Genomic DNA, 25,646 nt, shown 5'->3' with positions numbered 1-25,646 from the left:
TACCTCTTGGGCCTTTTCTGTCCTACAGGGGAAGGCCTCTGCCCAACCAATGAAAGTATCTACCCAGGCTAGTAGATACTGAAATCCTTGAGATTTGGGCATGTGGGTAAAATCATTTGCCAGTCTTCTCCTGGGTAATGGCCTGTTCTTTGTTCTCCTGAAGGAGCTTGGCGATAAGGCAGGGCACACTTCACAGGCCCTGACTATCTGCTTGATAGTTTTGAAAAGGCCTGATCCAGTAAATAATGATTTGGTCATCTGATGGGTGCTATCAATGCCTAAGTGAAAGGTTTGGTGAAGAGTTTTAAGTAATTTCCATTGGTTAGCTGCAGGCAAAAGTATTTTCCCTTCTTCAGTGGCTAGCCATCCTGAGGGGAGAAAACTATGTCCTCGTGAGGTTCCCCATTCTGTTTCTCCTGCTGAGTACTGGGGCTTGGTTTCCCAGAGGGGATTACCCTACACTAGGGGTCATTTTATAAGCATTTCTAATGGAGGGTCCTGCCTTGCAGCTCTTTTGGCTTCAATATCCGCTTGGCAGTTCTCTTCTATTTCCCTTTCCTTTCCTTTCTGATGACCCCGGCAGTGTAAGACTGCCACCTCACCTCTTTAGGTTTCTGTACAGCCAATAATAATTTCCTAATGGCTTCCTGATGTTTGATAGGTGTTCCCTCAGAAGTTAGGAACTCCCTTTCTTTCCATATTGCTGCATGGGCATGGAGGACTAGGTAAGCATATTTAGAGTCTATATATATATTTACCTTTTTTCCTTCTCCTAATTCTAGTGCCCGAGTGAGGGCTATTAGTTCTGCCAGCTGAGCACTAGTTCCTGGAGTGAGGGGATTACTTTCAAGTATTCCATTATCACTGACCACTGCATACCCCACTTTTCAAAGTCCTTTTTCTGCAAAGGAACTTCCATCAGTATACAAGTTGAGGTCGGGATCAGTCAACGGAACCTCTAAAAGGTCCCCTCAAGTGGCATAGGTTTGAGAAATTACTTGTTGACAGTTATATTCTATCTTTTCTTCATTGTCTGGGAGAAATGTGGCTGGGTTAAGAGTTGCACAAGTGCGCAGTCGCAGCACTGGCCCTTCAAGTAATAGAGCCTGATATTTAAGTAAACCGTTGTCTGACAGCCACAAGTCTCCTTTAGCAGTGAGTATGCCATTCACATCATGAAATGTCCACACAGTAAGATCTCTTCCCTGTATAATTTTAACTGCTTCAGATACTAAGACTGCTACTGCCGCCACTACCCATAAACAATGAGGCCAACCCTTTGCCACTACATCAATTTCCGTAGTCAGGTATGCCACAGGTTGCAAGCTCGTCCCTCAGATCTGTGTAAGGACTCCTAGAGCTATTCCTGTTTTTTCTGTGACATATGAAGAAAAGTCTTGCCCCGTTGGCAAACTTAACACTGGGGCTTGGGTTAGGGCCTGGAAAGCCACTTCTGCTTCAGTTGTCCATCTTACTAAATGGGTATTGGCTTTCTGAGTTTCCTTAATTAGTGTATTTAATGGTCTGGCTATTTTGCCGTACCTGGGAATCCATATTCGGCAGAAACCTATTATGCCAAGGAACCCTGTTAGTTGCTTTAGGGTTTTGGGATGAGGATAAACCAGTATAGGCTGGATATGTTCCTCACTGAGGGCCCTGGTGCCTTCGGGTAATTTTAGCCCTAAGTAAGCTGCTGTGAGCAGAGCTGAGCCTTTGGTTTGGAAACCTTATAGCCACAGGTAGCGAGGAAATTGAAGAGCGCTTGGGTGGCTTGATGGCACAAGGTTTCTGAATGGGTGGCTAAAAGTAAATCATCCACCTACCAAAGGACAAGAGTGTCCAGGCATGAGAATTGGCTCAAGTCTTGGGCTAATGCCTGGCCAAATAGATGGGGGCTATCCCTGAACCCTAGGGGTAAAATAGTCGAGGTGAGTTGAGATGTTGGGTTTGAGGGATCTTCAAAGGCAAACAAGAATTGAGAGTCCGGATATACAGGGATGCAGAAAAAGGCATCCTGAAGGTCCAGGACTGTAAACCACTCTGCTTCCTCTGGTATTTGGGAAAGCAGAGTATAAGGGCTAGGTACAGCTGGGTATAGAGGAACAACAGCCTCATTGATAATCCTGAGATCTTGCACTAACCTCCACTGTCCGTTGGGTTTCTGTACTCCTAAAATTGGAGTACTACAGGGGCTGCTGCATGGTTTTACTAGACCTTGGGCTTTTAGGTCCTTAACAATCTTTTGAAGTCTTTGTTGGGCCTCGGGTCTAAGGTGGTACTGCCTTTGGTAGGGAAAGGAGGCGGAATCCTTTAGTTTAACTTGAACAGGATGAGCATTGTTTGCTCGTCCATATTGTCCTTCTGTTGCCCAGACTTCAGGATTAATTCCTTCCTCAAGCAGGGGACAACAAACGGGTGTTCCTCCTCTTATGTTCAGGGGTATAATGGCCCCTGCTTTTGCTAGAATGTCTCTCCCTAACAATGTAGTGGGGCTTTCAGGCATAATTAGAAAAGCATTTGAAAAGAATAAAGCTCCCCAGTCACAACTTAGTGGCTGGGAGAAGTATCTAGTGACTGCCCGTCTTAGGACCCCCTCAGATAGTGACAGATCTGGAGGACAGTTGTCCGGGACAGAAGAGTAAGACTAAGAAGGCCGCGCCAGTGTCCAGGAGACAACCTCCTGGCCCTCAATGGTCAAGCATACCCAGGGCTCTATGAGGGTGATAGCATGGGCTGGCGCTTGCCCCAGGCACCCTCAGTCCTGCTGCTGGATCATCTGGTTAGTGGCTTCTGACTCAGAGGACCTTTGTCCCCTGGGGCAGTGAGCCTTCCAGTGATTCCCTTGACGTAAGGGGCATGGACGAGGGGGCGGCTTACTTCTACTTGGACAATATTTTTTAAAGTGTCCTTGTAGACCGCACTGGAAGCAAGCCCTATTAGGCATTCAATTTGCCCAGCTTTTCCCTTTTCCAGAGCCTCCAAAGTCCGCTTGCCTGAGGGCCATGACTAAAGCAGTGGCCTTTTTTTAATCCCGTTTGTCCTGTTCCGCCTGCTCTTCCTGATCTCTATTATAAAAAACCGAGGTTGCCAAGTTCAATAGGGTTTCTAAGTTTTGCTCTGGGCCTAAGGCGGACTTTTGAAGTTTTTTTTCTAATGTCTGCAGCTGACTGAGTGATAAACTTATCCTTTAAGATTAGTTGGGCTTCACTAGAGTCAGGTGACAGAGAGGCATGCTTCCTCAATGCCTCCCTTAGTCTCTCCAGAAAGGCAGTAGGATTTTCTTCCCTTCCCTGTGTTATAGTGGACATCACTGAATAATTCATAGGCTTCTTCCTAGTTTTCCTTAGTCCTTCTAGCATGCAAGTTAGCAAATGTCTGCGGCACCAATCTCCATGTTCTGATTCTGTGTCCCAATGAGGGTCTACACTGGGAACTGCCTGTTGGCCTGTGGGGAATCATTCTCTTTCCTCTGTTGTCATCCTATCATTGACCTGACTGAAATACCAGAGATCGCCAAACTCTTGGGCTGCAGTTATGGCGGCACCTCTCTCATTTGGGATTAGTGTCTGATTTAGCAGTAACATTATATCTCTCCATGTCAGATTAAAGAATTGTCCTAACCCTTGTAAAACATCAATATAGCCATCAGGGTTATCTGAGAATTTACCTAGGTCTGTTTTAATTTGCTTTAAGTCTGACAGAAAAAGGCACATGCACTCTGGCTGTGCTGAATTCTCCTCCTCCCACTGCTTGGAGGGGTCATAATCGGGGAATATTGGCACTCTTTGGTTCATTGTTTACGCTTTTGTCTATCTCCTTTTGGACCATTTGGGTTGAAGGGGAATCCTTATTAGTTGGGGAAGGAGTCGGGGATGCTGGGATAGGGAGGTAGACTCTGAGGGCTTCCTGTAGGGCATAAATCACACTTTTTACATAATTGCGAGTTGTCTCTTAATGAAAAGAAAGTTTGTACATATGGCACTTCACTCCATTTGCCTTCTTTTCTACAAAAGGGGTCTAGCTGTAAGATGGTGTTATAATTTATACTTCCCTCAGGAGGCCAGGTTTCTCCCCCTTGAAGAGGATATCATGGCCAGGCGGTACTGCAGAAGAATATAAGTCATTTCTTTCTTAGCGTCTGAGGGTCAAATTGATTCCAGTTCTCCAGAATACAACTTAGGGGCGTATTTGTCTTGCGGGGAACGTTTCCCATCTGAAAAAAGAACATAGGGATGCTAGCACCCCAGTCATTTTGCGATGAGCTTTAGTCCTAGAGTGTCCTCTATGGTCCTAATGCTTATTCCTTTCCAGAGTGTGTAACCACCCATGTGGACCTCTGCTTATCGGATTAGTTACGCTCACCGATGTAGCAGTCCTGCACCTGTTTTCCCGCCTCTCTTGACCACAAAGAAAGGGGTCCAGGCTGCTGGATCCTAGTGGTCCGTTACCAGCGTGCCCAACATTGCCTTTGCGCTCAGGGGTGAGTTCCTTTCCAGGGTGCGTAACCACCCATGGACCTCTGTTTATCAGATTAGTTATGCTTACCGATGTAGCAGTCCTGCACCCCTTTTCCCACCTTTCTTGACCACAAAGAAAGGGGTCTGCGCTGCTGGATTCTAGTGGTCCTTTACCAGCGTGCCCAACATTGCCTTTGCGCTCAGGGGTGAGTCCTAGAGCTGGGCTGGGTTCCTGAGTATTTTATAACAACCCAGCTGCCACATCAAGATGCATTCCCATAAACAACAGTTCTTATGCAAATTCGTTACAGAGAGGGTGTAGCGAACCTTTTGAATCAGGATTGAGATAGTCTTGATTCTGTAAGTACTTCAAGGCTTGGCTGAGTGCAAACAGCTCACACGTTTGAGGAGACCAGTTATTAGGCAATTTTTCTAACTCTGCTTCCACAAGTCTCCATATCAATTACCAAATGCCCATTGTGGTTTTTCCTCAGTCACCTGGGAGAAAACATCTATTGTCCTGTCCTGAAGGGAGTTCCTCCTAGGTCTGGTCGGACCTTTGTATGGTAATTAAGATTTAAATCACCTGTTAGGAAATCTGCTGGGTTAAGGGAATTATCAGTGGTTGGAGTTACATTACCTGTTTCTGACAGAATAGCCCCATACTTTAAGATTTTTGAGTTAGTAAGCTACCATTTTGCTTTTTTGATTAGAATAATTCTGAACAGGTGAGGTGTGCTCACAATGAGGTTTCCTCTAAAAGTTACTCTTCTACTTTTAGCAAAGCAGTTGCTGCTACCGACTGAATGCATTTGGCCCATCTGCGGGTTACTGGGTTAAGCATTTTTTATAGAAAGCTACGAGTTGTCAATGGCCTCAGTGCTTTCGGCCTACGCTCTTATTTACACTGACCACAAAGTGGATTGGAGTGCTATAGGGTCACGGAGAAGACCTTCAATTATCAAGTACAGGTTTTAAATTTACCCTGGCTTTTAAAGGAATAGGGCACACTGTTTTATACTATTTCTTTCTCTTTCTTTTTCTCTTTGACTCTCTCCTCTTTGTCTCTCTCTCTCTCTCCTCTCTGTCTCTCTCTCTTTCTCCTCCATTTCTCTCTCTCTCCTCTGTCTCTCTCTTTTCCCTTAGCCATTTACAAACTTGGGGCCCTGGCAAGGGTGGTGGGGAATGGGTCCTACATAACTGCCCATGTTGAGAGCTGTATGCCTAAATTGGGAGGGACATCAGGGATAGGACTCCCTGGGTTATAGCCTAGGTGCCTAAGGACGCAGGGTAGAGCTTCCTTAGGTCCCTTTGGAGATACAACTTGCTAGAGGAAATGAAAGTCTGAACCATTAGTACCTAGGAGGCAGGATCAGAGGAGGTATATTCAGAGGTAAGGAGAATTTTGGGGCTACACTTTGAAGAAAGTCGTGGTTGGGACCCAGGAGGTATGGGTCAGAAGGAAAGGTAGGGGTGCACGCATGGGCGACTGTTGAGTAGAGACTTTTGGCTGCACCATGATCTCAACCAGCTACTGCCAGGAGTTCAGGACGACAGCTTTCTGCCTCTAGTCGGCCCTCGGCTTCTCCAAGAAAACTGAAAGTGGAAGCTGGCTCGAGGCAAACCAAGTCCCCAACCCAGAAGGGTTGGGGGTTGTTAGAAAGCCCTTCCCCAGATAGCCTCAACCTGAGTCATGGTAATCGTTTTTAACTGGCCGTCAAGTGCCCGGTATTCTCCTCCAATTCTAAGGAAGGATAGGACAGAATAGCAAGCGAAAGTGGTCCAATATTACTCACCGCTTTGGATGTCCGTTCGTGGTTGCCAAAATGTTACCGGGGGGTTCTTGCTCACAGAGCTCCCAAGATGGTGGCGAGCCACTTCCAAGATGGTAGCAGGCCGCTTCCAAGATTGTGGCAAGCCTCGTGTTCTCTGACCTGGGGTTCTTGGCCTCACAGATTCCAAGGAATGGAATCTTGGGCCATGCAGTGAGTGTTATAGCTCTCTTAGAAGCTGTGGGTCATGGAAGAGAACCATGGAACTCAGTGACTAGTGTTCAGCTCAATTAGGACGAACCCAGGCAGTGCAGGAACAATGGCAAGCCTTTAGCTTGATCGGGAGTGGCAATGGGCGCCTCGCTGGATCAGGAGCACGGCGGACACCCTGCCGGATCCGGAGGGATGGGAGTCAGCGGCGGGTCTGCGGTGGCGGCAAACAGCAGTGGTGGACGGACGGCGAGCAAAAGCTCAGCTCAAGCCGTAACAAACATGGACCAGAAGAGTGCAATTCCAAGATTTAATAGAGTGAAATAGCGTGAAAACAGAGCTCCCATACAAAGGGAAGGGCTGCTGTTGCCGGCTCGAATGCCTGGGTTTATTTCCCGATTGTTGTTCCTCTTGCTGTGCTCTCAGGCAATAGATGATTGGCCATTTCTTTACCTCCTGTTTTTGCCTAATTAGCATTTTAGTGAGCTCTCTGATTGGTTGGGTGTAAGCTAAGTTGCAAGCCCTGTGTTTAAAGGTGGATGTGGTCACCTTCCCAGCTAGGCTTAGGGATTCTTAGTAGGCCTAGGAAATCCAGCTAGTCCTGTCTCTCAGTTGCAAGATAATTGCTGTATCTCCAGGCGTTGTGCCCTCATCCCAGAAAGGAAGCCCACCCTAGGGACTTCTGTCTATGTTCACTGTCCAGAACTATGTCACATAGCCACAAATGACTGCAATGGATATCATGTGACTCAGTAGTTCACTCTCCAGAGAGTATAGGAAGGCAAGAGAGATTGTGTTGGAATGGATGTTGAATGAATTCATCTATAGGATATACCACAACGTCGGGAATAAGTGGGAGATGTTGCAATCGAAATGGGCTGATTATAGTGGGGATAAGTGGCTCGTGGGGTGGCAGAGGTCAGGCAGTTGCAATGTGAGAGGCCAGGTGGATGTAGCGACCATAATCGGCAGTAAAGCCAGCATGTTGATTGCAGAGGTCTGACCTTCAGGGATCTTTGGTGCTGCCTGATTATGGTAATACAGAAGTTATTAAGAAATAGTTTTTTGGCAGCTAGAAAGGGTAAAAGTTCTTGGAAATTTTCTTGTAATAAGAAGCAACCCTCCCCCATTCCAAATCATTTCTTTTCTAACAGGGAAGGCAGCTTAAAGAGCCAGGCCAGCAAACTTTGATATGCAAATGCAGGCTATTAAAAACTAGGTCCACTCAACATGGCCGCCATGGCGATTCCCACCCTCTTCTCCTTGTCAGCACATGTACCTAGTGTCATGGCCCCCTCCAGGTAATTCATGTGTTTTCAGAACATCATGGCAACCCACATTTGCATATTAAAGGACTGAGGTGGGAGGGCCAGGTTTTTTGCGGGGTACATGAATGACACACCTGGTCAACCCAGTCCCCTGGGCCCTATGCAAATCAGACACTGCCTCCTCCAGCCTCCCAATATAATCAACCACTTTTCCACTGCACATGGGGTTTCCTTCTCTTGGCTTGGAGCCCCCTCCCTCTGTGTCTGTACAGGGGAGCCCCTTCCTTCTTTTTTGCGTATTAAACTCTCTGCTCCTTAAAACCACTCCATGTGTGTCCGTGTCGTTGTCACCTGCATCCGTGTGAAGAGAGTCCACCAAACAGGCTTTGTGTGAGCAACAAGGCTGTTTATTTCACCTGGGTGCAGGTGGGCTGAGTCCGAAAAAGGAGTCAGCGAAGGGAGATGGGGTGGGGCCGTTTTATAGGATTTGGGTGGGTAGTGGAGGGGCAGGGGTCACAAAGTGCTCGGTGGGGGAGGTTTTGAGCCAGGAGAAGGAATTTCACAAGGTTAATTGCTCAGTTAAGGTGGGGCAGGAACCAATCACAGTGGTGGAATGTCATCGGTTAAGGCAGGAACAGGCCATTTTCACTTTTGTGATTCTTCAGTTACTTCAGGCCATCTGGATGTATATGTGCAGGTCACAGGGGATATGATGGCTTAGCATGGGCTCAGAGGCCTGACATTCCTGTCTTCTTATATTAATAAGAAAAATAACATAAAATAGTGTTGAAGTGTTGGGGCAGCAAAAATTTTGGGGGTGGTATGGAGAGATAATGGGCTATGTTTCTCAGGGCTACTTCGAGAGGGATTATGGGCGGCGTGGGAACCTAGAGTGGGAGAGATTAAGCTGAAGGAAGATTTTGTGGTAACGGGTGATATTGTGGGGTTGTTAGAAGGAGTATTTGTCGTATAGAATGATTGGTGATGGCCTGAATGCGGTTTTGTATGAATTGAAAAACTAAACGGAAGACACGAGGTCTGAATAAGAGAAGGAGTAAAACAGGTGTTAAAGGACTAAGAATTGGGAGGACCTAGGACATCCAATTAGAGAGTGCCCAAGGGGGTTCAGCATAATTACTTGCTTGGTTGGCGAGTTTTTGGGCTCTATCCTCCTTTTTAAGTTGGAGGCTGAGTTTGGTGGGGGTGTGTTTTTAAAAGACCACTAGTCCATTCTACCTCTCCTGAAGATTGAGGATGGTAAGGGGTATGAAGCTTCCACTGAATACCAAGAGCCTGAAAAACTGCTTGGGTGATTTGACTAATAAAGGCTGGTCCGTTATCGGACTGTATAGAGGTGGGAAAGCCAACCCAAGGAATTATGTCTGACAGAAGGGAAGAAATGACCGCGGTGGCCTTCTCAGACCCTGTGGGAAAGGCCTCTACCCATCCAGTGAAAGTGTCTACCCAGACTAAGAGGTATTTTAGTTTCCTGACTCGGGGCATGTGAGTAAAGTCAATTTGCCAGTCCTGGGCAGGGGCAAATCCCCGAGCTTGATGTGCAGAGAAGGGAGGAGGTCTGAACAATCCCTGAGGGGTAGTAGAATAGCAGATGGAACACTGAGAAGTGATTTCCTTGAGGATATGTTTCCACGATGGAAGGAAATGAGAGGTTCTAAGAGGTGGGCTAGTGGCTTGTAACCTACATAGAAGAGGTTATGAAATGATGACAGAATAGAATGGGCCTGTGAGGCTGGAAGGAGATACTTTCCTTGGTCGAAGAACCATTTGCCTTGTGTGAGAAGAGATTGATAGGTGGAAGTTTCAGTGGGGGAGTAGGTAGGAGTGACCGATGGGAAGGAGAAAAACTGGCTGTGAGGGACAGAAGTTGGAATGCTAGCTGCTTCTTTAGCTACCTTATCAGCATAAACATTGCCTAGAGAAATGGGATCTGACGCCTTTTGATGGCCCTTGCAGTGAATGACTCCAGCTTCCTTTGGAAGTAAAGTGGCCTTGAGAAGAGTTTTTATTTTTTATTTTTTATTTATTTATTTTTTATTATTATACTTTAGGTTTTAGGGTACATGTGCACAATGTGCAGGTTTGTTACATATGTATCCATGTGCCATGTTGATTTCTTGCACCCATTAACTCGTCATTTAGCATTAGGTATATCTCCTAATGCTGTCCCTCCCCCCTCCCCCAACCCCACAACAGTCCCCGGAGTGTGATGTTCCCCTTCCTGTGTCCATGAGTTCTCATTGTTCAATTCCCACCTATGAGTGAGAACATGCGGTGTCTGGTTTTTTGTCCTTGCGATAGTTTACTGAGAATGATGTTTTCCAGTTTCATCCATGTCCCTACAAAGGACATGAACTCATCATTTTTTATGGCTGCATAGTATTCCATGGTGTATATGTGCCACATTTTCTTAATCTGGTCTATCGTTGTTGGACATTTGGGTTGGTTCCAATTCTTTGCTATTCTGAATAGTGCCGCAATAAACATACGTGTGCATGTGTCTTTATAGCAGCATGATTTATAGTCCTTTGGGTATATACCCAGTAATGGGATGGCTGGGTCAAATGGTATTTCTAGTTCTAGATCCCTGAGGAATCGCCACACTGACTTCCACAATGGTTGAACTAGTTTACAGTCTCACCAACAGTGTAAAAGTGTTCCTATTTCTCCACATCCTCTCCAGCACCTGTTGTTTCCTGATTTTTTAATGATGGCCATTCTAACTGGTGTGAGATGGTATCTCACTGTGGTTTTGATTTGCATTTCTCTGATGGCCAGTGATGATGAGCATTTCTTCATGTGTTTTTTGGCTGCATAAATGTCTTCTTTTGAGAAGTGTCTGTTCATGTCCTTTGCCCACTTTTTGATGGGGTTGTTTGTTTTTTTCTTGCAAATTTGTTTGAGTTCATTGTAGATTCTGGATATTAGCCCCTTGTCAGATGAGTAGGTTGCAAAAATTTTCTCCCATTCTGTAGGTTGCCTGTTGACTCTGATGGTAGTTTCTTTTGCTGTGCAGAAGCTCTGTAGTTTAATTAGATCCCATTTGTCAATTTTGGCTTTTGTTGCCATTGCTTTTGGTGTTTTAGACATGAAGTCCTTGCCCATGCCTATGTCCTGAATGGTATACAACTATCTGATCTTTGACAAACCTGACAAAAACAAGAAATGGAGAAAGGATTCCCTATTTAATAAATGGTGCTGGGAAAACTGGCTAGCCATATGCAGAAAGCTGAAACTGGATCCCTTCCTTACACCTTATACAAAAATTAATTCAAGATGGATTAAAGACTTAAATGTTAGACCTAAAACCATTAAAATCCTACAAGAAAACCTAGGCAATACCATTCAGGAGAAGAGTTTTTATTAAAGAGGCATTAATGATGGAGGATCCTTGCGTAGTGAGGAAACCTCTTTCAGCCCATGTAACAGCATGGTGGTGCAGGGATATGGAAGGCATATTTAAAGTCAGTATAAATATTGACGTGTAGTCCCTTTGCAAGAGTGAAGGCGCGAGTTAAGGCAATCAGTTCGGCTTGCTGAGAGGTAGTGGAGGGGGGCAGAGCGGTAGCCTCAATGATAGATGTGGAAGATTCTATAGCATAGCCTACCTTTGCTGGTGTGTGGCGATTAGGCCTGGTGGAACTGCCATCAATAAACCAAATGTAATCAACATGAGGAACAGGAAAGAAGGAAATACGGGGAAATGGGGTGAATGTCAGGTAGATCAGAGATACAATCATGGGGGTCAGGTGTGGTATCCGGAATAATGTGGGAGGCCAGATTGAAGTCCGGGCCAGGATCAATGTTAATTGTGGGAGACTCAACAAAGAGTGAGTACAGCTGAAGGAGCTGGGGAGCAGAAAGTGTATCCATCAGGTGTGAGGAAGAAAATAGATTTTGGAAGTTATAAGAGCTGTAGAGAGTGAGTTGAGCATAGTTGTGATTTTGAGGGCCTCTAAAAGTATTAGGGCAGCGGAAGCCACCGCATGGAGACATGAAGGCCAGCCTAAAACAGTAAGATTAAGTTGTTTGGACAAAAAGGCTACAGGGCATGGTCCCGGTCCTTGTGTAAGAATTCCAACTGCACAGCCCTGCACTTTGGCTGTGTGTAATGAAAAGAGTTGGGATGAGTCAGGGAGAGCTAGTGTGGGAGGAGTCTCTAAAGCTGTCTTCAAGGAATGGAAAGAGGAGTGGGGAAAGGATTTAGAATCTATGGGGTCAGCTAGGTTTCCTTTGGTGAGTTTATATAATGGTTTTGTTAGGATGGCAAAACCAGGTATCTAAAGGCGAAAGTATCCAACCATGCCTAGGAAGGAAAGGAGTTGTTGTTTTGTAGAAGGGGTTGGGGTTGAGAGATCAGTCGGAGACACAATCGGCAGGGAGGGCACGTGTGTTTTCATGAAGAATTATGCTGAGGTAGGTAACAGATGGAGTAGAAATTTGAGCTTTGGAGGGGGATACCCAATATCCTTTGGAGAACAAATGTTGAAGGAGCACGAGGGTGTCTTGTTGAGAAGATTTAAAGGAGGGGCTACAAAGTAGAAGGTCATCAATATATTGAATAAGGTGAGAAGCAGAGGGATGGAAAGAAAGTAAATCATGAGAAAGAACTTGGCTGAAGTAATGAGGGCTGTTCTGAAGCCTTGCAGCAGTACAGCCCAGGTAAGCTGCTGGGTCTGATGGGTGTCAGGGTCAGTCCAGGTAAAAGCAAAGAGAGGCTGGGATGAGGGACGCAGGAGAATAGTGAAAAAAGCATCTTTAAGATCAAGAACGGAATAGTGAGTTGTGGAGGAAGGCATTGAGGACAAAAGAGTGTATGAGTTCGGCACTACAGGGTGGATAGGCAAAACAATTTGGTTGATAAGGCGCAGATCCTGAACTAACCTGTAAGACTTGTCTGGTTTTTAGACAGGTAAAATGGGGGAATTGTATGGAGAGTTTATAGGTTTTAGAAGCCCATGCTGTAGCAGGCGAGTGATAACAGGCTTCAATCCCTTTAAAGCCTGTTGTGGGATGGGATATTGGCATTGAGCAGGGTAAGGGTGATTAGGTTTTAATGGGATAGTAATGGGTGTGTGATCGGTTGCCAGGGAGGGAGTAGAGATGTCCCATACTTGTGGGTTAAGGTGGGGGGATACGAGAGGAAGATATGAAGGAGGCTTTGGGTTGGGAAGAAGGGCAGCAATGAGATGTGGCTGTAGCCCAGGAATAGTCAGGGAAGCAGATAATTTGGTTAAAATGTCTTGGCCTACTAAGGGAACTGGGCAGGTGGGGATAACTAAAAAGGAGTGCTTAAAAGAATGTTGTCCAAGTTGGCACCAGAGTGGGGGAGTTTTAAGGGATTTTGAAAGCTTGGCTGTCAATACCCACAACAGTTATGGGGGCAAGGGAAACAGGCCCTTGAAAAGAAGGTGATATGGAGTGGGTAGCCCGTGTATTGATTAAACAGGGGATGGACTTATCCTCCACTGTGAGAGTTACCTGAAGCTCAGCATCTGTGATGGTCCAGGGGGCTTCTGAGGTGATCGGGCAGTGTCAGTCTTCAGCCACTAAGCCAATATCTGGGAAGGAGTCAGTCAGAGAGCCTTGGGCCAGAGTTCTAGGGGCTCTGGCAGTGGCTGCCGGGAGAGTTGGACAGTCCGATTTCCAGTGGGGTCCTGCACAAATGGGACATGGCTTAGGAGGAATCCTGGGCTGCAGGCATTCCTTGGCCCATCCGGCACTTGAAGCAAGATCCTGGGGGAGGTGGTCCTGGAGGAACGTCTGGCTGCTGCGGTTCAGGCATTTTGAAGTTCTTGTTTGCTGGAGACGTGGCTGGGGTTTCTCTCACAGTGGAGGCAAGGAATTGCAACTCAAATACGTTGCTACTTGGCTGCCTCTACTCTATCATTGTACACCTTGAAGTGAGGTTAAGTCCTGTTGTGGGGTTTGAGGGCCAGAATTTAATTTTTGGAGCTTTATTTAATGTTGGGAGCGGGTTGGGTAATAAAATGCATGTTGAGAATAAGATGGGCTTCTGACCCTTCAAGGTCTAGGGCTGTAAAGCCTCTAAGAGTTGTTGCCAGACGGGCCATGAACTGGCTGGGTTTTTATAGTTGATAAAAAGGGCCTAAACGCTAACTGATTTGGGAGAGGTCAGATAAAGAAAAAGGAGCATTAACCTTGACTATGCCTTTAGCTCCAGCCACCTCTTTAAGAGGAAATTGTTGGGCAGGTAGGGGAGGGCTAGTCACAGAACGAAACTGTAAGCCGGACCGAGTGTGAGGAGAGGAGGTGATAAGGGGGGGCGGGGAGCAGAGGCTGAGGAAGAATTGGGACATTGCTCGGCCTGGCGAGGAGCAGCCTGGGGAGGAGGGGAGAGGTCAGATGGGTCTGTAGCAAAGGAGGATTCAAAGGACTCAGAGCTTGGGGTGGAGACTGAAGGAACAGACAGGAGAGAAAGAAGAAAGATTTCGGATGAGTCGCATTGGGAGCAGAGACTAGGGAGGCACCAATGTGTAAAAGAATGCCTGGACATCAGGCATCTCCAACCATTTTTCCATTTTTCGACAAAAATTATCTAGATCTTGTAGGATGGAGAAATTGAAAGTGCCATATTCTGGCCATTTAAAGCCATTATCAAGTTTGTATTGGGGCCAAGCGGTGTTGCAGAAGAAAATAAGGCATTTAGGTTTTAGGTCAGGTGTGAGTTGAAGAGGTTTTAGGTTTTTAAGAACACAGGCTAAGGGAGAAGAAGGGGGAATGGAGGGCGGAAGGTTGCCCATGGTGAAGGAGTTAAGTTTAAAGAGAAAGGTAGAGACACAGAGAAGGGGGTGGGTGAGCAGCCCTGGGCTGCAATGTGGGTGAGCAGCCAAAGCGGGCGTCCCTTGCTTTTGCAGTTGACTTACCACCAAGGGAATGTGGGCGAGTGACCAAGGCAGGCGTCCCCGCCATGATCAGACACCAATGGAGTGTGGGTGAATAATCAGGCAGGCATCCCTGCAGTGATTAAACACCAAGGGAAGACTGTCTTCCTTAGTCCGTGAGTGGCGCTGGAGTTTTGGGTCCATGGATAAAATGTGTCTCCTTTGTCTCTACTAGAGACAAAAAAGAACTGGAATTGGAAGGACAGGGAGATTGAAGGGTAGTGAGAGAGGGAGTTTGAAGGGTAGCGAGAGAGGGAGTTTGAAGGGTAGCAAGAAAGGCTGGAGAAGAGAGTGAAAAGACTGCTTACCTGATTTGAAATTGGTGAGATGTTCCTTGGGCTGGTTGGTCTGAGGACCCAAGGTTGTAGGTGGATGTCTTCACAGAGTGAGGGCAAGGACAGGGGACTGGTCTCCTGAAGGAGTCTTCCTGTCCTGGGTTTCGGCACCAAATGTCATGAGCATCCGTGTGAAGAGTCCACCAAACAGGGTTTGTCTGAGCAACAAGGCTGTTTATTTCACCTGGGTGCTGGTGGGCTGAGTCCGAAAAAGGAGTCAGCGAAGGGAGATAGGGGTGGGGCTGTTTTATAGGATTTAGGTGGGTAGTGGAAAATTATAATCAAAGAGGGTTTTTCTCTTAGGGGCAGGGGCAGGGGTCACAAGGTGCTCAGTGGGGGAGGTTTTGAGCCAGGAGAAGGAATTTCACAAGGTTAATTGCTGAGTTAAGGTGGGGCAGGAACAAATCACAATGGTGGAATGTCATCAGTTAAGGTAGGAACAGACCATTTTCACTTCTTTTGTGATTCTTCAGTTACTTCAGGCCATCTGGATGTATATGTGCAGGTCACAGGGGAGGATGGCTTAGCATGGGCTCAGAGGCCTGACAGTTGTTTTATCTAAATCAGCATGAGACCAAGGACCCTGGTGTTCCTCCAGTCATTGGAGCCATATCGTTTGTGTTCTTAAGACCAAAATACGTGGGCAAAGATCCTACTTGATTCTTACAATTTAAAAATCTCCCAGTTAGTAAACAAAGGCCTGGTTTGAGTCACCACAATATAGTCATGGCCCCTGACCTAATTCTCACACCTAGGTCAGACTAAGAATGAAGAGCCAGAGAAAAGGCCCTGCCATCACATCACAAGTTCTTTTTTTTTTTTTTTTTTTTTTTACATCACAAGTTCTTGCCATGAATCTTCTTTTCTCCAAGCCTTCCTCACAGGATCCAAGGGCACCACACACTCGGGGGATTATCAGACACTGTGTGTGCACTAATTCTTGGAGACCCAGAATTCCACTGTGACTTACCCATCAGAGTGAAAGCATTACTGCTACATTGAGGGAGTAGCCCTTACAAACAGTGGAGATAGGAAGTCTTCCAAGGGAACAGAATTGTTAAGTAACATATCTCCTCCATTCTGTCAGGAGGTAGAGATGTCTGATATAAAAATCTGTGCTGATTCACAGATAGTGGCTAATAACGTAAACAGATGACCAGAAATTTGGAAAGAACACAACTGGGTATGAGGTCTGGAGGAAAAGTATGCCCAGAGTTCTTGGAATGGGCCCAAAGAATCAGAATATTTGTGTCCTGTGTGAATGCTCAGTTAAAAGCCTTCAGTGCTTATACTAATCAAATGGTCAAGATGACCTCTGTATGGATGTCAATCAGCCGTCTTTTCCAGCCACCCCAGTGCTTAAGATTCATGGTCAAATTGGCCAAGATTGCAGGGATGTGGCCTCCACAATGTGGACTTCCCCCTTACCACAGCTGACATGACAACCCAGCTATATTGACAGCCTATTTGTCAGCAGCAGTGACCAACCAGGCAAGTCCACACCCAGGAGAGACCAGCCCAAGTCTGAGGGCAGGCTGATGATTATATCTGATCCTCTTCTATCACAGAGCAGGCAGCAATTTGTCCTTCCTGGAGGGGACACACCTTGGAATTGTATTTGTTTTGTATGTTCTCCAAACTTTTACCACCACCACCTTTCATGAACTTACTAAATGGTTTTTACATTGTTATGCTATCCCATAGACATTGCTTCTGATCATGAAACTCACTTTATGGGGAAAAGAGGGCAGGTATGTCAGCTCAGTGATTACATCAAATAACTGAGAAACAAAGTGCAGTACAGGGTGATGCATCTCAGTTTTATACTAGTGATCCACAAAGTCTTTGTTTCTATCCCCTGGGATTCTGAGCTTTGCTGGTTTAGAACCTTGAACCTCCTGGGATCAAGTGATCCTCCTACCTCAGCCTCCCAAGTAGCTGGGACTAGAGGCATAGCATCATGCATGGCTATTTTTTTTTTAAAAGATGGGGTCTCACTATGTTGCCCAGGCTTATTTGTATATTTTAATTAATGTTCTCCTTTTTGCTGTTCGCTTACCCCATTACTATATAGTTATTACGCCATTACTATATACATATTAGATACACAGATTGTATTGATGGTGGCTAACTTTATAATTTAGTTCATATATGAGAGAATATCAAGATAAAATCATAACTGGAACTAGGAGAGGAATGGATGTCATTTAAATATCTTGGGCTTGGAGCTGGACGTAGTATAGTAGGGGGATGTGATTTCATTTCTGGTTGAGCGGATAATTAAATGTATTTGAATTATGTGTAAATTTCACATTTTTTGATATACAAAGAACAGATAATTGTATCAGTAGGTTATAGGATATTTTATTTCAAAACAGTGAAGAAGCTGCTAAGCATAAAATTTGTCAAATGCTACAAAGGTGATGAATATACAACTGGGAATTCCAAGAAATTTAAATTTAATTACATTCTTTCTTTATTATCTTTTCCTCAAAAGAAATAAATTAGTTCCACCATTTGGCTAATATCATTTCATTAAAGACTGAATTTAGATTTTAGGAAATAAAATATGTAATCTGTTATAAATGTCCCAATTTATGCTACAGTATTAATCTCAATCCTGATCATTACATAATTATAGCATTTACCAATCTGTGATTTGATAAATTAACCAAATTTGTTAAATTAAGAAGAAATTTATAGACACCATTTTTTTCCTGTTACAACGTATGGACAGGCCATCAAAAAACTTAACAGAACCAAACCAAAAAGAAGTATATTTTATGCTAAAGTTACTTTCTGTCCAGGTCGAAACATTGTTCCACTTTGATTTTTTCTCCTCTTTGGATTTTGAAAGCTTTCATATCTGAAAAAAGAAAGAGATAATTTAATATGTATTAATACTACCATTACAAAACAAAAGATAATGGATTGTTGGCAAACACAATTATATTTTAAGAAATAAATGGGAAATAACAAACTAGAAAAAAAAAAATGCCAGTCACAGAAATTAACAAATAAAGTTGCACTCCAATAGAAAACGGAGCAAAGGGGATGAAGAGACAAGTTAGAAAAGATAAAATACAAATGACAATGAATAATATGAAAAATTGTAACTTCTACACTTTAATCAAAGAAATGTAAATTATTAAGATATCATTTTTCTAAAATCAAAAGGGCCAAGTTTAGAAAAATACTGCAACACACAATGTTAGTGATGGTGCAGTATATCTGGCAGGCAATTTGGCAATACATTTCAAAAGCCTTCAAAAATGTGAGCTCCCTGTTACGCAACAATTCCACCTCTATCCCAGTGAAACAATTAGATATGTGCATATATTCAGCTGCAAGAATGTTCATTACCACATTGCCTGGGAGCAATTTAAATGTCTAAAAATTGGATATTGTGGCATAGCTACCCTATAAAATGACATTTAAAAACAATAAAGTAGTTAACATTTAAAATGTAAAACAATTTTCAGGATGTATGTGGATAAAGGGGGACTGCTATATAGCAATATGTACAGATTGTTCTTACCATAATAGGAAAACATATACAAACATATAAACAAGTATGCTTTGGGAGGTGGTGGGGTTAACAGAAATTTGTTTCCTTAGTTTTCCTTACCTCTGTTTTCTGATTCTTCTTCTTTAATAAATACATAACACTAACGTATATACACATACATACATACTCCAAAGTACTGCAAAATTAGACAACAAAAGGCAGCAGCTTCTAAAGACCAGGAATAAACATCTCTTAAATTGAATTACACTGAATCATTGACCTAGAATGGTTCCCAGTCCATAGGTCTCAGATTCATAGGTGGCCATAAACTCAATTGCAAGGATCCTTTAAATCCAATGTATAACAAATGTGGTCCACAAATGAATAAATCTGAATGTATTTAAATGTTCTTGAGATCAATAAAATATTAATATAAATTATTTTGAAGGCAAAACAGGTATTTTATAACAAAATTTTATAAGCTATACATTAGAATCACTTTGAACTTTTAATTTTCCTTCTTATTTCTTCGAAGTTACTAAATTTTTTTTTTTTTTTTTTTGAGACACAGTCTTGCTCTGTCACCCAGGCTGGATGGAGTGCAGTGGTGCAATCTCGGCTCACTGCAACCTCCACCTCCTGGGTTCAAGCAATTCTCCTGTCTCAGCCTCCCAAGTAGCTGGGACTACAGGTGCATGCCACCGCACCTGGCTAATTTTTGCATTTTTAGTAGAGATGGGGTTTCCCCATGTTGGTCAGGCTGGCCTCGAACTCCTGACCTCAGGTGATCCACCTGCCTTGGCCTCCCAAAGTGCTGGGATTACAGGCATGAGCCACTGTACCCAGCCCAAAGTTACTAAAATTAAATGAGTCTATTATGAATAATTCAAATATAATCAAATGAACTGGTTAATGAAAACTCAATTTTGACTTCTGTACTTCTGACATTTTGGGGTTTTTTAATGCATAGCTACGACACATATTTTTTGAATTGGCTTTTAAATATTCAAAATATTTTTATTTTAAACACGAACTTTAAAGGTTTAAGTGTAATACTATGTCACTTGTAATAGTAGCTGTACTTCCAAAACAGAATCTGTTACTTACAGCTCAGCAAAATTCTTCCAGTCATCTTCACTAATGGATGGTCTTGTGTGACCAAGTGCAGTCATTAAATGTGACTGACTAATAGCCAGTCTGGTTTTGATTGGTCCTGGTTGGTTAATGGATTCATCCTCCTTAAGTAAAAAAAGAAATTGACAAAGAGTTAAATTAAGGATGTGAAAAAAAAATGTGATAGTCCAGTTGTTATTTCTTTTTGTCAGTTTTTTCAAGAGACCATACATTCTCTTCCTTATAAGATAATGAAACATTGAAAGCAAGGAAGCACATAACCATGACTGAGTTAATGTGTTCTGGTCCCTTGTTTATAAATATAGCTCATTTATAAGTCAAAGAAATACATATCAAAAGGGTGAAACAATTTTTAAGAAGTTTTAACAATTATAATGAGGGGGAAAAAGCCATACTCCACTTTGGCTCCGGTATCTGCCTTTGATAATACTGATATCTGCCCTCAGTTGATCTCTTTGTTCTTGTGTAAGTTCTTGGCAACCCTCTTGTGAAGCTGTCCTTAACACTGCAGGCTGCGAAAACAACTGGTCTTTCCCAGGAACTCCAGGCAAATCCTGAGTCATGGAGCTTGGTGCAGAGAGACATTGTGAGCTCTGCACGGTGAATTGTAGTAATGAAAGATGGAAGGAAGAGGGGGAGAGAAAAAACTATGTGTTTACCAAAGATAAAAATTAAACATTTTAAGCAATAAAACATTAACATAGATAAGTATACATGTTAATTAACTGAAATTAAGCAAGTTGAAAAGTTGTTCATCTTCTATCAAGGTTCACTGATACCTGTGTTATACAACCACCATCAAGTGAAAATTGCCATAACACAGGGTAGGTTTTCTTAACTTTGTTGCTTAAATCCAACACACTAATGCCGAAGGACAGGTTTCTTCATTTTCAGAAAGTCAAGTTATACTAAGTTTCTGGGACATTTCTAGATAGAATAAATTAAAAACAGAATTAAAGACTAAAACCACCACCTTATTATTCTTGGGAATAAAAATGAATTGCTTTTATATTTTTAAAGTCTGAGTTAGGCTAGGCATCATGGCTCACACCTGTAATCCTAGCACTTTGGGAGGTCAAGGCAGGCAGATCGCTTGAGCCCAGGAGTTTGAGACCAGCCTGAGCAATATGGTGAAACCTCGTCTCTATAAAACATACAAAAATTAGCTGGGCATAGTGGCATGTGTCTGTAGTCCCAGCTACTCAGGAGGCTGAGGAGAATCACCTAAGCCCAGGAGGTCAAGGCTGCAGTGAGCCATAATTGTGCCACTGCACTCTAGTCTGGGCAATAGAGTGAGACTGTCTCAAAAAAAAAAAAAGCCTAAATTAATAAAGCAAATGTACAAAAAACCAGGAAACATATAGATAACCAAACATATGTACAAATGTTACATGTACCAATAAAATTACAGTGAACCACTATTAATTTTTAGAAGAGATGTTGAATGCTAGTAGAACAGTGATACTGCCCACATTTAAAACACTTTCCTGTTGAAACATTAGTACACTTCATTGTGCTTACTTTGCAGCAAAAGTATCACAGATAACATTGTGTTTTCAGGAATTTCTTACATTACTGTATCAAATTATTCATTATCCTCAACTGTTCATGATAACAGAATTTAAGTTTACTATAAAATGGAACTGCTCCTAAAGATGTTTTAAAGCCACTAGGTAAGAGAAACCTCAAAGAAACCAAAGGTAATCACAACCACGCGCTACTTTGGTTCCTTGCTCCCAGCCCTCTCTTAAAAATCTTAACAAGGAATGCAAATTACCAATTAGTGTAAGCAAGAAATAAGACTATTTTACTGAAGAACCAACCAACCAGGAAGAATATGTGGGGCTGGTTAGGAGAGAAATCACTCTAACTTTACACCAACATATAGCTTTATATTTCAGAACTGCATAATGATGACTGCACAAGATACCAAATCAGAAGAGGTTCCATTTCCAAGTTCTGATTCATAAGAGCTTCCAAAGTAGAGCCGGTACATATTGAATTTTGATTCATCTGGAAGGATATCGGACATCTCTAAAGAAACAAGGGACTGATCTAAACCACATTCTCCATCTCCAGCTGAATCGTCAGAGCCACTGCTATGGTTAAGAAAGACCATTGAAGACAGACTTAGGTCACTATCAGAGCTGGAACTTCCATCCTAAAATACACAAAAGGACAACCAGTTTAAAGATGTAAACAATTTTAGTGTCAGAAATAAATAACATAGATAGCATTCTATTAGAGCAATACAAGAAACTTAGAAGCATTTTTCAAAAAGCTCATTCTCTAATGGTTTTGAGGCACATGGCAAAAATTTAACTATTAAAATATAAAGACAAGATAGAATGTGTAGATAATTTACCAACCATCCCCCAAGAAAGTCTGTAATGAAGCTAAGACTCAGACCTCTGGGCTTTATTTTTATGTCTCTGACTTTCCATTCATACTTTTCTACTCCAAAATGATGAATCAACCATGTTATAGAGTGCTTTCTCATTATAGAGAGCTCTACAAATACACACCTTTCTGGTAGCAAAGGGAGAGGGGAGAACTTCAATGGCTTGCCAAAATAGCAAAAACTTAGGGAGTTTCTGATTTAGAAACTGTAGGCTCTGTAGACATTCCAACCAAATGTGGTAAAGAAGAGTAATAGAATAATCCTTCCTAGAAAATATATGGTAAAGTGTATAATGTAACAGTTCAAATATCTACTGTAAATATTAAAATCATAATACTATCTTTAGAGAAAAGGCTGATGCTAGGGCTGGAATACAGAAAGTACAAGATAAACCAAGAATATTTTTCTTTTTTGGGGGCAGGGTCTCATTCGGTCATCCATGCTGGAGTGCAGTGGCACAATCATGGCTCACTGCATCCTGGATTTACTCAAGTGATCCTCCTGCCACAGCCTCTCCCAAGAAGCTAGGACTACAGGTATGCACCACCATGCCCAGCTAATTTTTAAATTTTTCGTAGAGACAAGATCCCACTCTGTTGTCCATAGTAGGTACAGTTTGTGCAACCATAATTTGGTCTCAAACTAGGCTCAAATGATCCTCCTGCCTTGGCCTGCCAAAGTGCTGGGATTACAGGCATGAGCCACTGCACCTGGCCAAGAATAACTTACTGTATCTGGAAGTGAGGAAGTGATTCAGTAATGATGAGGACATGTCATAAAGATACAGGAGCCATACAAAAGGGGCCCCTATTGGCCAGATTGGGACAATTTGAGCTTCAAAACAACAACTTTAACTGATTATTTTTTAAAAGTTAAAGTACAAACAAACTAAAAACCCTAATTATTTTTCTGTTTGTAGTATTTAATTCATGGTATCCCAATTTAAATAATATCCTTGCAAACACCAACATGTTTTTGCCAATATTAAGGTAATGTTAAGGAAACAGACATCAAACTCTTCATAATCATAAATTCTCTGCAAAACCCATATTCCAACTATGGAACATTCAACTAAAGGTAAATTTATGTTTCTATACAGTTTTACCAAAGTTGTTTAAAAAATAGCATTTTTTTAAGGTGGAAATTTTGACATTGTACTTCTTTTATCACTCATAAAATGTCATAACAACTTCCTCATATAACTTGCCTGGAGTCCACTCGAGAGCAGCATTCCATGTAAGGCCTCCAACTGGGCATTGTAAAGTAAAGCTTTCAGATCAGCTCCAGTAAAGGAGTCGGTTACTGATGCTACATGCTGAAGGTCAACATCATCTGCCAGAGGTAGAGAGTCACTGAGGACATTTAAAATTTCAAGACGTGACGCCTGAAGGGAGAAAAATTTATTTAACAAATAAAAAATAAAATTAAAAATACTATCTTAAATTGTGTATCTTATGATTTTCTTCATAAATTAACCTTATATATCTAAAAACCTTTATAAGTAAGTTGAGAAATGTACCAACAGCCTACTATTTATCTTCCTTGGAACTTTCTCCCCAACAGAAATAATATATATAGGAAAATGAATGAAAATCAAACACTCTTAAGGCTGGGCATGGTGGCTCACGCCTGTAATCCCAACATTTTGGGAGGTTGAGGCGGGAGGATCACTTGAGCCCTGGAGTTCAAGAAAGCCTGGGCAACACAGGGAGACCCCATCTCTACACAAAAATTAATAATAAAATTATCTGGGTGTGGTAGCGTGTGCCTGTGGTCCCAGCTACTCGGGAGGCTGAGGTGGGAAGATTGCTTGAGCCTGGGACATAGAGGCTGCAGTGAGTTGTGATCGTACCACTGTACTCCAGCCTGGGTGACAAAGTAAGACCTTGTCTGAAAAACAACCAAAAACCTACAAAATATTCAGTGTAAATAATTTCTTATTCACACAGTGCTTATTTTCTAGATTTAGGCAAGTGTGCCAAGAAGGTATTTCAAAAGGAAAATCTAAATAATTTAAATAATAGCTACATGTAACATATATTCAGATACTTTATTCCTTTGACTATTCATTTGTCTATCTGTTCTTTCATTCATTTATTTGTTTGCTTCTAAATTGGAGAATAAGAGTTGGAACAACACAGGACAAGGAAGAGTTGAAAAATTATCTCTATGAAACCTGCTTACATGCTTACGATTCACATGCTTGATTCTGTATCAGAGTTTTTTTGACAGGATAATGGAAGTATGTAATCTTTGAACAGAAGAGAATGTGAAAATATAATACATTAGGTTTCTTGCATTTTTTTTTTCCCCAATCAGCCAACACAGAAGGATTACAAAGTTTTCAGACTTGCACTGGGCCAAAAAAAGGCTTTGCATCTAATTCAGAATCTTTTTATGCTTTGAGCAAACAGTGGCTAAAGCTTTTCCCTAAGAAAGCTGGTCTTCTAAGGACAATTGCCATTACCTGGCAGAAGTAAAGCTCACAAGGAAAGAGTGTAGCATTTGTTGGGTTTTGGACTCTAAATATGAAATTGTCACCTGATCAGGAGGAGGACAGTATACACATTTATCTAGTCGACCAGGCCTAAGCAGGGCAGGGTCAATCAAGTCAGGGCGACTAGTAGCAGCCAATACATAAACACCTAGAGGAAAAAAGAACATTTTTTACCAAAATCTGATGACATGATGACATTTTGTTATAACATTCTATTTCTGTATTTATAATTATTACCCTGTAAGCCTTCTACTCCATCCAACTGAGTCAGCAACTGGTTAACTACTCGGTCTGTAACTCCTGTGTTATCATGACCCCGCCGAGGAGCAATGGATTCAAATTCATCAAAGAAAAGAATGCAGGGCTTTGCAGCCTGTGCTCTGGGAAAAACAAACAACATTTCATATTTGAATCAGGCTTCATAGTTGGCAAAGTGATTTCATATATATATATATATGAATGTATTTATTTTATGTATTTATATATATTTATGTACTTCTTTTAATTTTTACAACAAACCCTTGAAGGCAAGTTGTATGTAATCACATATAAATACATATAAACGTATTTATATATATTTATGTATTTATTTTAATCTTTACAACAAACCCTTAAAGAAGGCAAGGCATATGAAATTACCCTTGTATTCAGTAAACTGTTGAGATCAAGGTGTTTATTAAGACCCATGCCTTCTGGCCGGGCGCGGTGGTTCACGCTTGTAATCCCAGCACTTTGGGAGGCCGAGGCGGGCGGATCACGAGGTCAGGAGATCGAGACCATGGTGAAACCCCGTCTCTACTAAAATGGTGGCGGTGCCTGTAGTCCATCCGAGGTGGGAGAGAAGAACCGGAGGGAACTGCAATGACCTCAAAAAGACCCATGCCTTTTGGATAGACTAACAGGGATCAAAACAAAAACAGACTCTTAATAAGTCAAACACTTTTGATTCCTATTACAAGTAATCATTTTCATTTTTATATTAATATATACTTACTGGCCACCCTTCTTTTGTGAAATGCCTATTCATTTATTTTGCCCATTCAAAATTTGGAAAGCTCATTATGTTGGTACTGTTTTGTAAGGACTCTCTATAAAATATATTTTATTTCTTTTACTTTTTTAATAATTTGAACTTTGACTT

At 42.5% G+C, this 25,646-nt stretch overlaps 2 protein-coding genes across 22 annotated transcripts in view; one reads left to right on the top strand and one right to left on the bottom strand.

Annotated features, from left to right (window-relative positions):
* GATAD1 (GATA zinc finger domain containing 1) overlaps positions 1–23,221 on the top strand; it is a 48,126-nt gene extending 24,905 nt beyond the window's left edge. For 10 of the 15 annotated variants that reach the window (XM_058424714.1, XM_058424716.1, XM_058424711.1 and 7 more), the window contains one exon: positions 21,509–21,876. The gene's annotated coding sequence lies outside the window, so the exon portion shown is untranslated. Of the gene's footprint in view, positions 1–21,495; positions 21,877–22,429 lie in introns of those variants that run through there. The other 5 variants (XM_058424724.1, XM_058424682.1, XM_058424657.1 and 2 more) reach the window with 3 other exon arrangements.
* PEX1 (peroxisomal biogenesis factor 1) overlaps positions 17,244–25,646 on the bottom strand; it is a 42,526-nt gene continuing 34,123 nt past the window's right edge. For 2 of the 7 annotated variants that reach the window (XM_032761076.2, XM_032761072.2), the window contains exons 17-23: positions 24,743–24,885; positions 24,550–24,653; positions 23,216–23,392; positions 21,538–21,768; positions 20,003–20,200; positions 19,581–19,711; positions 17,246–17,831 (exon numbers count right to left, since the gene is read on the bottom strand). In XM_032761076.2, the coding sequence (XP_032616967.1) occupies positions 17,747–17,831; positions 19,581–19,711; positions 20,003–20,200; positions 21,538–21,768; positions 23,216–23,392; positions 24,550–24,653; positions 24,743–24,885 (1,069 nt within the window). In that variant the 3' untranslated portion in view covers positions 17,246–17,746. Of the gene's footprint in view, positions 17,832–19,580; positions 19,712–20,002; positions 20,201–21,537; positions 21,769–22,043; positions 22,271–23,211; positions 23,393–24,192; positions 24,654–24,742; positions 24,886–25,646 lie in introns of those variants that run through there. The other 5 variants (XM_032761070.2, XM_032761071.2, XR_009208805.1 and 2 more) reach the window with 5 other exon arrangements.

This window comes from Hylobates moloch, unplaced genomic scaffold (genome assembly GCF_009828535.3).
Source record: "Hylobates moloch isolate HMO894 unplaced genomic scaffold, HMol_V3 SCAFFOLD_1, whole genome shotgun sequence".
In the NCBI taxonomy this organism is placed as follows: Eukaryota; Metazoa; Chordata; class Mammalia; order Primates; family Hylobatidae; genus Hylobates; species Hylobates moloch.
The sequence above is the reverse complement of the archived record's forward strand: the minus strand, read 5'-3'. Positions and strand labels throughout refer to the sequence as shown.